Below are 12,526 nucleotides of genomic sequence, written 5' to 3' on the forward strand. Positions count from 1 at the left end.
GCTTTAACGAAGTGGTCGTTGACTTTTTTTTCTTTTTTTTTTTTTTTTTTTTTTTTAATGTAAATGCACCTCTCTCCCTCACCTCCCTCCCCCACCTCCCCCACCCACTCACCTTCGTCAAAGGTGCCGCTGAAGATGGAGATGGTGAGCTGCTCGTTGGCAATGCCCACGCCGCCCAGGGTGCCGGAGCCCTCGTACTTGGCGAAGGGGGGCACGCCGTAGGGCCGCCATTCCCGACGGGGCACCGTCACGTTGCACTTCCGGGTCTTCAGGTCCACAATGTACTCCTGGTTCTGCCCGGCCAGCCACGCGCATCAACATATATATATGTATAAGTATGTATATAAACACACACACACACACACACACACAAGCACGCACACACGAAAGCAAATAAACAAGCACACACACACACACACACACACACACACACACACACACACACACACACACACACACACACACACACACAAACACACCCACCTTCTTTGTTCGTAGTAGCTTTCATATTTCGGTAGGTCTAACTTCCTGTTTCAGTATCCTAAACTTTGAGACCTATTTAAACGAAAATATTCGTGGGTATTGCAATTGATATGTGGCAAATGAAATGTCGCACGTAATCTAGCCTTCCCTGCCTGCTATAGCAACCCTACCCTTGGAGAGTTAGGCTTATACACGACACGGAATGACCCACATCATGAGCATAAACCCACACATGTGAATTCAAGCCGCCATTTTCTTGTTTACCTTTCATGGTAGGGGATAAGGCCCAACATTCGGCTTATATCATAGATTGACATAAGTTTACATTTGGGCCAACAGCAAAGTGAGAGCTGTAGTATCAATGGTTTCTCCAGTCAATGGGAAACCATTTACAGCTTAGTCTTTTGTGAAGGACTATGACTCTCAAACTTGGAGGCAAAATTGCACTGGCTCTTAGTGCTGCAGCCTTGTGGGCTAGTTGGCCTTTGGGAACCATCCCAACGCCGACTGTCCTAAAACCCTCTTGGCCGAGAGAGTGGGGATGTACTTGGGCTAGACACTCTCCACTATAATCAAATTCTAGCCCAAATATTCGGAACAGCAGTTGCCTCCTCTGCTGTTCTGATAGTCATAGTCGGACACAACTGGTATAAATATATGGTAGGAGAGGCAACAAACGGAAAGAACGGCTCTGTGATTAGGTACAGGACCAACGCCTCGACCACACCACCCTTCACGAAAAAGACCACAGCCACGAACAACTGGACCTTAAGGGTAGATCGGCAACTCACCACTGCAGGCCTGCGGTTGTCAGCTTTGCAGACGGTGATTTTGTCAGTGATCCCGGCCACGTTTGTGTTGTTACTGAATCTGTATCATCATCAAGTATACCTACTACAAAGCGTAAACCTATATATGAGCTTAAATATCTGTATCATACAGTACTAAAGCACTTAAGACAGAGTCGAATATCACTGAAAACGGGTCATCACATCTATTAATAATAATATCGCTCTAACGTTGAGCAGACACTGCTGTTGAAGTTGGTCCCAGAATTGGGGTTACTGAAACAGGAAGTGACCTTTTTATTTGAAACGGGAGGACTGACTCACCAATTTGTAGAGTTTCAGCTTGTCGTACACCATTTTGTCGGAACCCACTTCCTGCATTTCAAACTCCCGAATACGTTGGTTTTCTTCGTCATAGAAGATCTGCCCCTCCACGGTGTAGTTCCGTGAAGTGTCGATCTGTGTGAACCAAGTCCAGAAATGCACACAGCTTACACGTGTGTTTCTGTCAGCGACAATATATATGTACACACACACACACACACACACACACACACACACACACACACACACACACACACACACACACACACACACACACACACACACACACACACACGCACACACACACACACACACACACACACACACACACACACACCTATCTGTCTATCTATCTATCTAATCTATGTTATCATATATAGTATTGTATTGTACTACTATTTTGTCACAACTGATTCAGTTCTCGCGTCGCCACAGTGAGCACGCCATTAATGTTCTCATGCCTCCTGTGTGCATTTGTCTTCCTATGAAAATGGACTTCATTAGAGAGCTTTGCCAGGGATAACCCTTTTGTTGCAGTGGTTTATTCTTTTTATTTTTACGTGCGTTATATATAAACGGGGAGATACAGACAGACCATTGGGGCTTACACACGCATGGCGCTGAGCTCGAAGGCCAAGAGGAATGTCCTACAAGCCCAGTCTGATTGCATCAGAAAGCGCTACACACCTTCTGTTGTAGAGAGACCACCTTCAGCCACACACCCAGAAGTAACAGTGTTTTGTGTGCATTGAAAGGGTTAAAATATCTTCTTTAACCACTTGACTGCTGAATCTTGGTGACATGAGATCAAAGTGGTATGAATTTGACTGAAGTGCACTTACTACTTTTATTTTTGTACTTACAGATGATATCACTGATTTTGCTGACGAAAGGTTATACATTCCAGAGAGAAAGAAGTCCAGATGCCGAGTGGTGACTGACATCCTGACCTGTAAACTCTTTGTCTTATTTCCTTCCGAGCACTTCACTGCTCGTGAGTGAGAGGGAGTGTGTGCTCGTCAGTCAGCCGTAGTCAAATGGTTGAATACTTTTTTTTCCTGTAGCATCAGATAATTATGTATCTTCAAACCCCAACTGGCAGAAGTCTGTTTTCGCTTTTGCTCCATCGACTAACTTACCAATCAGTTCGCACGGATCAAAGCCATCCGCATCTCATTATTATTATTATTTATTTACTCATTCTTTACGTATCTGGGTTTAAAAAACCCGCTATATATCGATACATTTGCTTCTTTTGAATACACGTTACACAGCTTCTTTGATCTCTCTATCGGGAAATTATAGTTATATAACCAACGCCCCTACCCCCAAAAACACAACAACAACAACAAACAATCAACTAACCTTCCACCCCCCACTCTACTCCCCAAACACACAGACACAGACACAGACAGACACAGACACACACACAGACACACAGACACAGACACACACACACACACACACACACACACACACACGCACACACACGCACGCACGAACTCAAACACACGCACATAAACACATGCTGATGACTTTCGCAGGCGCACATAAATTATGCTCACAACTCTGCGCACTTTCCATGTTACACCTGCGCACACCTGTGCAGCAAATTGAGCACTCACCAATCAGGCTAACGTCCAACTTACCTCGCCCTCTCTCCACCTAAAGAGTGAGGGAGGGGGGAGAGAGAGAGAAAGAGAGAGGGTAAGTGTGTGTGTGTATGAATGTGTGTGTGTGTGTGTGTGTGTGTGTGTGTGTGTGTGTGTGTGCGCGCGCGTGCGTGAATGAGATAGAGAGTGTGTGTGTGTGTGAGAGAGAATGTGTGTGTGTGTGTGTGTGTGTGTGTGTGTGTGTGTGTGTGTGTGTGTGTGTGTGTGTGTGTGTGTGTGTGTGCGCGCGCGTGAGTGAGAGTGAGAGAGAGTGTATGAGAGAGAGAGAGTGTGTGTGTGTGTCTATGTGAGATAGAGAGACAGAGTGAGAGAGACATAGAGAGAGTGAGAGAGACAGTGAGAGAGAGACAGAAAGAAAAATAGAAGCTTGAGAGAGAGACAGAGACAAAGAGAGAGAGAGAGATGCAGACACAGGGACCGGTCAGACAGACAGGCAAACAGACAGACAGACCGAGTACTTACGTGGCGGAATTTTCCACTGAAACTTTTGGGTCCGGCTGCACACACACACACACACACACACACACACACACACACACACACACATATATATATATATATATATATATATATATATATATATATATATATCTTAGATACTAACATTGAATCTATTATCTATTAATCTATTATCCCTAGTAATAACAATAATAATAACCTATCTATTATGATAAATAATAATAATAATGATAATAATAATAGAAGATAGTTATTTATTATTAGTAGTAGTAGTAGTAGTAGTAGTAGTAGTAGTGGTATCGTTATCATCATCATCATCATAATCGTTGTTGTTGTTGTTATCATAATTGTTATTCAACCAGCCTCCAAGTGACAAAGTTCATTTACTGCTGGGTTCAGCTTGATTTCAGGCACGAACATTTTATGGCTAGCTCCTTAAACAACCTATTCTGTTCGTTCGATTCCCTCTTTCTGCGGGTAGGCGGGCGTTGTCATCCATGAAAATGAAGTCTGGACCAATGTTGCCAGTGGAGGGTCTGGCCATGATGGGGTGGAGGATCTTGTCACGGTACCTGGCCGCATTCATCGTGCTGTTTTGCAACACGAACAGGTAGGTTTTCCCCTGCAGGGTAATTCCTCCATACCATAATTGAGCCTCCACCGTAAGCCACGTGGTTACCTCACCATACAAGTGTTCCGATGGTCGTCGCCACACCCTCAATCATCGATTTGCCGTGTGACGGGCGCAATAGCCGAGTGGTTAAAGCGTTGGACTGTCAATCTGAGGGTCCCGGGTTCGAATCACGGTGACGGCGCCTGGTGGGTAAAGGGTGGAGATTTTTACGATCTCCCAGGTCACAACATATGCACAGACCTGCTAGTGCCTGAACCCCCTTCGTGTGTATATGCAAGCAGAAGATCAAATACGCACGTTAAAGATCCTGTAATCCATGTCAGCGTTCGGTGGGTTATGGAAACAAGAACATACCCAACATGCGCACCCCCGAAAACGGAGTATGGCTGCCTAAATGGCGGGGTAAAAACGGTCATACACGTAAAAGCCCACTCGTGTGCATACGAGTGAACGTGGGCAAAACCTGGACTCGTCTCTGAACAAAACAGAAGTCCAGTCATCTGCAGTCCCAACTTGATGTTGTAATGTCTATTGCACACTGACTCGTTTATGGTTTGGGGTCAAGGGAACGAGAATGACCGGATCTCTTGAGGTAAGACCAGCTTCATGAAGCCTTCTTCTCACTGAGTGGAAACTCCATTACCTGACGCACCCTGGAGCTCATTACGCAGCTCTGTAGTGTTCATAAATTGGTGACGACCTGCCTCGACATGGAGAAATCGGTCCTTTCACCGTGCTTGTATCGTCAAGCAGTACCTGCAGCAGGTCGAGCGAATCGAACGAATGGACTGGTCGGTGTGTTCTCCGGACCAGAATCCCAGTGATTTTATTTTGAACATCCTGTTTGGGACAAACAACCAGACTCGTGCCTTGGGATTGCTCCCCAGGAAAAGTGGAACATGATTCCCCAGCTACAGGCAAGATACCTCACTCACAGCACTAGGAGGCTTTGCAGGACTGTTATCGAGGCTCACGAGGGTCACATTTGTTACTGACTGTTCATTTGGTGTTGTTTCAATACTAATGCCCATTCATGGAATAAGGCTACATTTTTTTTTCTCCCATGACCTGTTTTTGGTTGATCTTGGGGCGGTCTTTGTCGTGTGTTCATTGTCACTCAATATTCCATGAAATTTTCACAAATGAATTTGCTTGGTATTGATTTCAGGACGAGGAATATGATTTAACCATTTTGTCTTGAATGAAATATTTGTCTTTCTCAACACAGTGTGTTCAAGGTCCGATCCTTGGCAAGTGTTGTGCAGCATGTGTTGATGATGTAACCTTTTGACGCTGTTTCAACGTTTTTAACTTGGTTTGAGGTTTACGTGGATTTAGTGAGACGTGAGTGAACTGGCTCGTTTGATTTTGTTTTAAATCAACCTTTTAACGTTATTTTGGTTGTTGTTTTTGGATGGTTTTAAGAACAGACGGCGTGACCAACGTTGAAATAACCCAGTTATGGTAAGCTGGGGCCACAGGCAACATGATTTGATTTGATTTGTTGATGATGATAACAATAATGTTGATGATGATATTGGTAATCATCATCATCATCGTTTTTGTTGTGTCGTCGTCGTTTTCATTGTTATAATTATTTAACCATGATTCCAACGAAGGGGATTTTAACTTTTTTTTCTTAATGAGTTTCAAACAAGAGCCAAATCGATCGAAGGAGAATTATTCGACAAAAGTAAGTTTTGTCTAATATTTAGATGGAAGAAATCTGGTATAATGACACTCCCAAAGAATGGGCCGGCAGATTTCAAAAACTATCTATAAACAAACTCTCTCTCTCTCTCTCTCTCTCTCTGTGTGTGTGTGTGTGTGTGTGTGTGTGTGTGTGTGTGTGTGTGTGTGTGTGTGTGTGTGTGTGTGTGTGTGTGTGTGTGTGTGTGTGTGTGTGTGTGCTTAACCTAAATGCGTTATACTCATGTTGATAACGATGTGTACAAACAATATGAATACACAGAGAATAGCTAGAAACCAAACCATAATCATGACGAGCTCATTCTGTCGTGTTCAACTCAAACATTCTTCTCGACAAACATTCAGAATGCAAACAGTCATTACGAAAGTAACAAGACTTTAACATATGGTAATTGAAATTGGATTTATTTTAGCCTTTTTTATCATCGATATTCTCCACATAAGATAAACAATAATGATTGTCTGAGTGTTAGCACGCACGTGCACGTGCGTGTGTGTGTGTGTGTGTGTGTGTGTGTGTGTGTGTGTGTGTGTGTGTGCGTGTGTGTGTGTGTGTGCGCGCGCGCGCGCGTGTGTGTGTGTGTGTGTGTGTGTGTGTGTGTGTGTGTGTGTGTGTGTGTGTGTGTGTGTGTGTGTGTGTGTTCGTAGGAACTTGTCCATTCCACCAAACGAACCATTCAGCCAAGGAGGAACAATCAGTCAGCTCCAGCGTCCACCAACAAACTTACAGCCCTTACACGTCGGTCCTTACCACACGGGAGGGGAACCTGGGCCCAGGACCCCACGACAGCCCCAACGAGAAGAACCACTGCGAGCATTGTTGGCTGTCCACACACACCTTGAGAGAAAACTGCTGAAGAACTGAACCAGTCCACGATTTATATTGATGTTCCACAATGTCCTGCAATGACGTGACATAAAAACAGGCGTACCTGCGGTCTGCAGGGCTGAAGATAAGAGAGAGAGAGAGAGAGAGGGGGGGGGGAAGGAGAGAGTGAGGAAGGGGACAGTGAGAGAGGGAGAGATGGGGAAGGAAGCAGAAATGGAAGAAGAGAGAAAGGGGAGGGAGAGGCAGTAAGAGAAAAAGAAGAGAAAGAGAGAGAGAGGTGGGGGGGGGGGAGAGAGGAGAGTGAGAGTGGGAAAGAGACATGCAGAAAGCGAGAGAGGTAGGCAGGGAGAGGAAAGGAGATAGAAAAGTGAGAGGGAAGGTGGGGCAGAGGGAGGGAGAAAGAGAGAGGGGTGGGGGAAGGAGAGAGTGGGGAAGGGGACAGGGAGGGAGGGAGAGATGAGGGAGGAGGCAGAAATGGAAGAAGAGAGAAAGGGGAGGGAGAGGCAGTAAGAGAAAAAGAAGAGAAAGAGAGAGAGGGCGTTGATTTATCCAAGAAATATCCATAGCCCTAATTAGAGTCTGCCACAAACATATGTTACCCACATACATAATAATTTTTTTTTAGCACACTGACATTTTGCAACAACAAAAATTAAGCTCTTGCAGAAATATAAAGCACATGTTTTGAAATAATGTTCTATTTTTGTGTGTGTCAAACGCAAAACAAGTCCGGTATATTACCCCAAAAAAAGTTTTCTCTTAAATCTAACAGGACTGGGCATGATTATACAAAGCGGAGTTCACCCCATCAAGCAAATCTGCACAAAGGACATACTCTATGGTTCTTTTTTTATTTTTTTTTAAGAGGGGTTTTAGATAAAATCCAGACCAACTGACAAAACATCTCCCGAAGAGTAAAGTAGGTATACTACTTTACTGATACAATCCTCTTCGTGCCATGACGCACATTAACTCACTCAGTACGGCCAGTCCTCTCTTCTCCTCTACACAGACCCCTCAGATGTCCAGTGGGTGTCTGAATGACCCAACCTTTAGCTTCCGTCGTCAGAATTGTGGTATTCTTTGTCAACATTCACCTCTTCAGTATAAGAGCCTTCCGCTTGCAATATTTTGATGATGGTAATTGGGGTGAAACGCTGTTAACGTCGTCTCTTTCGCCGTTCGTATGGAGAGAGTTAAACAACCACCAGAGATCACAACAGCTGCCTATCTTGTGCTGTCTTAGCTAACCTCCCCCAAGTACAGCCGTTCTCTTTAAGTTCTTTTTTTTTTTTTTTGCTGTGCTGTCTTAGCTAACCTCCCCCAAGTACAGCCGTTCTCTTTAAGTTCTTTTTGCTGTGCTGTCTTAGCTAACCTCCCCTTAGTACAGCCGTTCTCCTTAAGTTCTTTTTGCTGTGCTGTCTTAGTTAACCTCCCCTTAGTACAGCCGTTCTCCTTAAGTTCTTTTTTTTGCTGTGCTGTCTTAGCTAACCTCCCCTTAGTACAGCCGTTCTCCTTAAGTTCTTTTTGCTGTGCTGTCTTAGCTAACCTCCCCTTAGTACAGCCGTTCTCTTTAAGTTCTTTTTGCTGTGCTGTCTTAGCTAACCTCCCGTTAGTACAGCCGTTCTCTTTAAGTTCTTTTTGCTGTGCTGTCTTAGTTAACTTCCCCCAAGTACAGCCTTTCTTTCTTCTTAACTTCACTTTTTCAACTGTTCTGCACCATGTCTCCCTTGGTCTTCCTCACGCTTTTTATTTATAATCTTTTTTCCATTCAGCGAAGGACTGCTTGGAAATACACCTGGTTGCATTCTAAGGACATCGGTGTACCAACCAACGCCATATTTTTCTCTTGAACGTGGTGGTAATGTTCAGCATGTGTGTGTGTGTGTGTGTGTGTGTGTGTGTGTGTGTGTGTGTGTGTGTGTGTGTTTCGTTTGGAGTTCACTGTCTGAGATAGTGTTTACCCAAACCTGCATGTTCAGAATTCTGCGTTGGCAATAGTTCTGGAATATTTCAAGGTTATGACTGATAGTTTTGGTAATCTGAATATCTATTCACATGAAAACAATTTTCTTCCAAGGAAACGTCAGAAATCAGGGCAAAGAGACATGGAATTGTGTGGCTTGGAGTTCGTCTCACGAAGAGTAACAATACTTGCTTGTTGTTTCATATTTTTCTTCATTCAGTTAGCTTTTTCGAATAGTGTTTATTTCTGCGATAACATTTGCCTGTGATCTTTCACTGAAATGGTTGCAATAAACCAGACAGAGAGACAGAGGCACAGAAAGACAGAGACAAACAGGGAAGATGGAGAGGGCGATGATCTTGAAGGGTGGGACAGAATGTTCATGCGTACCAAGATGTCATGTCTTTAGCAGTTTGAAAAAGAAAAAAAGTGCTGACGTGGCGCAGGACATTGGTGACGAGAGAGAGAGAGAGAGAGAGAGAGAGAGAGGGACAGAGAGACAGACAGACAGAGAGAGAGAGAGAGAGAGAGAGAGAGAGAGACAGACAGGGCGGGGATCATGTACATGACCAGGGTTCAGGGTCAGACCTGCAGGCATACAGATACACCAGCGATTTCAACGATCCCTTATCTTCCACGCTGGACACTGGTATTCACCGCCCTTGATAAGGGGACGCTACAGGGTTAGCTGTTGTCCTTTGTCTGTCTGTCTGTATCTTTGTCAAATCCACGCGGCAAATGCGTGTACATTATCGTAAATGATCAGATGGATATCGTCTTTTTGTTGTGATCTGTTTTCGTCCGAATTCTGGTGTTGTCTGTCAACGAACGTCCCAAAAAGGCGACACAAGTTCCCCACAAGTTCCGACAACTAACGATGAACATAATTATGAATAAGACACTTTTTACTGAGTAATAATGCGCGCATATATATTACGTATGTTATTCATGAATACTGTATATTTGAATAATATCATGGTATCAACTCATAATGCTTCTACTCTGAGGAGAGAGAGAGAGAGAGAGAGAGAGAGACAGAGAGAGAGAGAGAGACAGAGAGAGAGAGACAGAGAGGAGGGGGGGCGGGGGTTGGAGATCGACGACAAAGCTATTTCCTTATCCTTGAAATTTTGACAAGTGTTGGTGAGATTGATTAATAAACTCAACCTAAATGCATTTGGACGTTTAAGATACTGTAGTCTGGTGCGCAAAGCATTGGTGAAACGAACGCGCAAAGGCAAAATGAGCGTAGGCATGCACCGTCCCGACAGGCCAACATCAACTGATCACCGAAACACTCAACGCTATGGTCTGCTTACAGTCTGTGTGGAGGCCTTCAGAGGGACGGCCTGCTGGCAAAGTGAAAACACAGCCACCAGAAGGTAACCGCTCCCTTCTCTTCCGTTTCCTCCCCTCCACAACAACAGTGGGCGACTGTTCCACCTTGCCCACGCCTCTTTCAAACATTTTCAAAGAACCGCCATGATGACATCACCGACAAGCTATAAATATACACATCACTCCATGATGACATCACCCACAAGCTATAAATATACACATCACTCCATGATGACATCACCCACAAGCTATAAATATACACATCACTCCCCCCCACCCCGCCCCCACACCTTCCCCCCACTTCCTCCCACCAGCACCACCATCATCACCACCTGACACCTGCTGAAACATCTTGCAATTAGCACACTTAGCCCTGCCTCTGCACCACTGAGACAGGATATCCCAAAACAGCTCCACTGACTGACGTCAGTACAGCACCAATCATAACGGTTTGCCCGCTGACTAGTTCTTAAAACGAAAAAAAGAAAGAGAAAAAGGGTGGGGTGGGGTGGGGTGGGTGTTTCTAAGAACATGATGGTCGTCAACGGGACTGCTCCTGACACGCTTCACTACATCAGGTCCAACGCTCGGCTTATATCCATTCCATTCCATTCATTCTCCTGCCCGGGATGGGCGTAGAGGAGACATGAGGGACGATTCCGTAGTCAGACGACGCCATCCGGTTCTATCTTCTGCCTGTCGTATCAGCGTAGCGCTATCCATATTGGTCCATTCCTTGATGTTGTCCATCCAGCATTTGGCTTGCCTCCCTCTTCGCCTACCACCCTCTAGCGTTCCCTGTAGAACTGTCTTTTGCAGTGAATTGTGGCTTATATCACAGATTGACAAAAGCCTGCAGCTGGGCCAACAGCAAAGTGAGAGCTATATGATCACTGCAATGGGAAGTCACTTACAGCTTAGTCTTTTTTTGAAGGACTATGAATCTCAAATTAGAAGGCAAGATTGCATTGGCTCTTTGTGCTGCAGCCTTCGGGACTAGCTGGCCTTTTGGGAACCATCCCAACGCCGATTGTCCTAAAACCCTCTTGGTCGAGAGAGTAGGGGTGTAACTTGGGCAAGACGCTCTCCCCTTGATCAAATTCTGGCCCAGATAGTTGGGACAGCAGATGCCTCCTCTGCTGTTTTGGTGATCATAGTCGGACACGACTGACTATCATACATCTGCTTAGAAGAAATACAAATAAACAAAGCAAAACAACAACAACGGCAACAACAGTGACAACAACAACAGTGACAACAGCAACAGTGACAACAACAACAGTGACAACAACAACAGTGACAACAGCAACAGTGACAACAACAACAGTGACAACAACAACAGTGACAACAACAACAGTGACAACAGCAACAGTGACAACAACAACAGTGACAACAGCAACAGTGACAACAACAACAGTGACAACAACAACAGTGACAACAACAACAGTGACAACAACAACAGTGACAACAGCAACAGTGACAACAACAGAGACAACAACAACAGAGACAACAGCAACAGTGACAACAACAACAGTGACAACAGCAACAGTGACAACAGCAACAGTGACAACAACAACAGTGACAACAACAACAGTGACAACAACAAAGAGACAGATACCTGACCACTGCTTGAACTCAACGCGCTGCGTGGACAGGTTTTGATATCCTGCAAAGTGCTACAGGAGAGAGAGAGAGAGAGAGAGAGAGAGAGAGAGAGAGAGCACTTTCTCGCAGTGTGAGACAAGGCGTGGGAAGTTCCCCTCATTATTATCAAAATCATTCACTTTGTCATCGGGGCTGGTTTCTTGTCTTTTCCCAACAAATCTCTCTCTCTCTCTCTCTCTCTCTCTCTCTCTCTCTCTCTCTCTGTGTGTGTGTGTGTGTGTTCTTCTGTTTTGTATGGAAGTTACATTGATGCATACATCGGCCAGGAGCTGCAAAATTCTGTCATGCAATGGGATATGAATCTTGATATAATTGGGAAAAATTTTTTTCCAAAGGATATCTATCAACCAAAACATTAAGTTCTTAGATATGGCAAGGAGCTGAAAGGTTGTTGTATTTCACACTCAGTGTGAAAGTCTTACACTATCATCATTCATCATTCGCTAAAGTGGTTGTTTTGTCGGAAAAGAGTAGCGCCGTTGGTGACTTGTTTTTATGCATATCATTATCATCACGCGGATTTCATCGACAATTCGCGAGAACGTATTATTGAAAGGATGAGAATGAGGCTGCTAACGTTTATTCAAAGAATGGTTCAATTGTGCAAAATCATTTAATGCACAATGTAAACATTGACGCTGGCACAAAATCCAAATC

The 12,526-nt window shown here is 44.5% G+C and overlaps 1 protein-coding gene across 1 annotated transcript in view; it reads right to left on the reverse strand.

Moving 5' to 3' along the window:
* LOC143296575 (mammalian ependymin-related protein 1-like) overlaps positions 1–4,313 on the reverse strand; it is a 7,577-nt gene extending 3,264 nt beyond the window's left edge. The window contains exons 1-4 of the mRNA XM_076608599.1: positions 4,244–4,313; positions 3,731–3,765; positions 1,596–1,730; positions 113–293 (exon numbers count right to left, since the gene is read on the reverse strand). Of these exons, the coding sequence (XP_076464714.1) occupies positions 113–293; positions 1,596–1,730; positions 3,731–3,765; positions 4,244–4,313 (421 nt within the window). The remainder of the gene's footprint in view (positions 1–112; positions 294–1,595; positions 1,731–3,730; positions 3,766–4,243) is intronic.
* Positions 4,314–12,526: the final 8,213 nt, after the last annotated feature.

Source organism: Babylonia areolata, chromosome 21 (genome assembly GCF_041734735.1).
Source record: "Babylonia areolata isolate BAREFJ2019XMU chromosome 21, ASM4173473v1, whole genome shotgun sequence".
In the NCBI taxonomy this organism is placed as follows: Eukaryota; Metazoa; Mollusca; class Gastropoda; order Neogastropoda; family Buccinidae; genus Babylonia; species Babylonia areolata.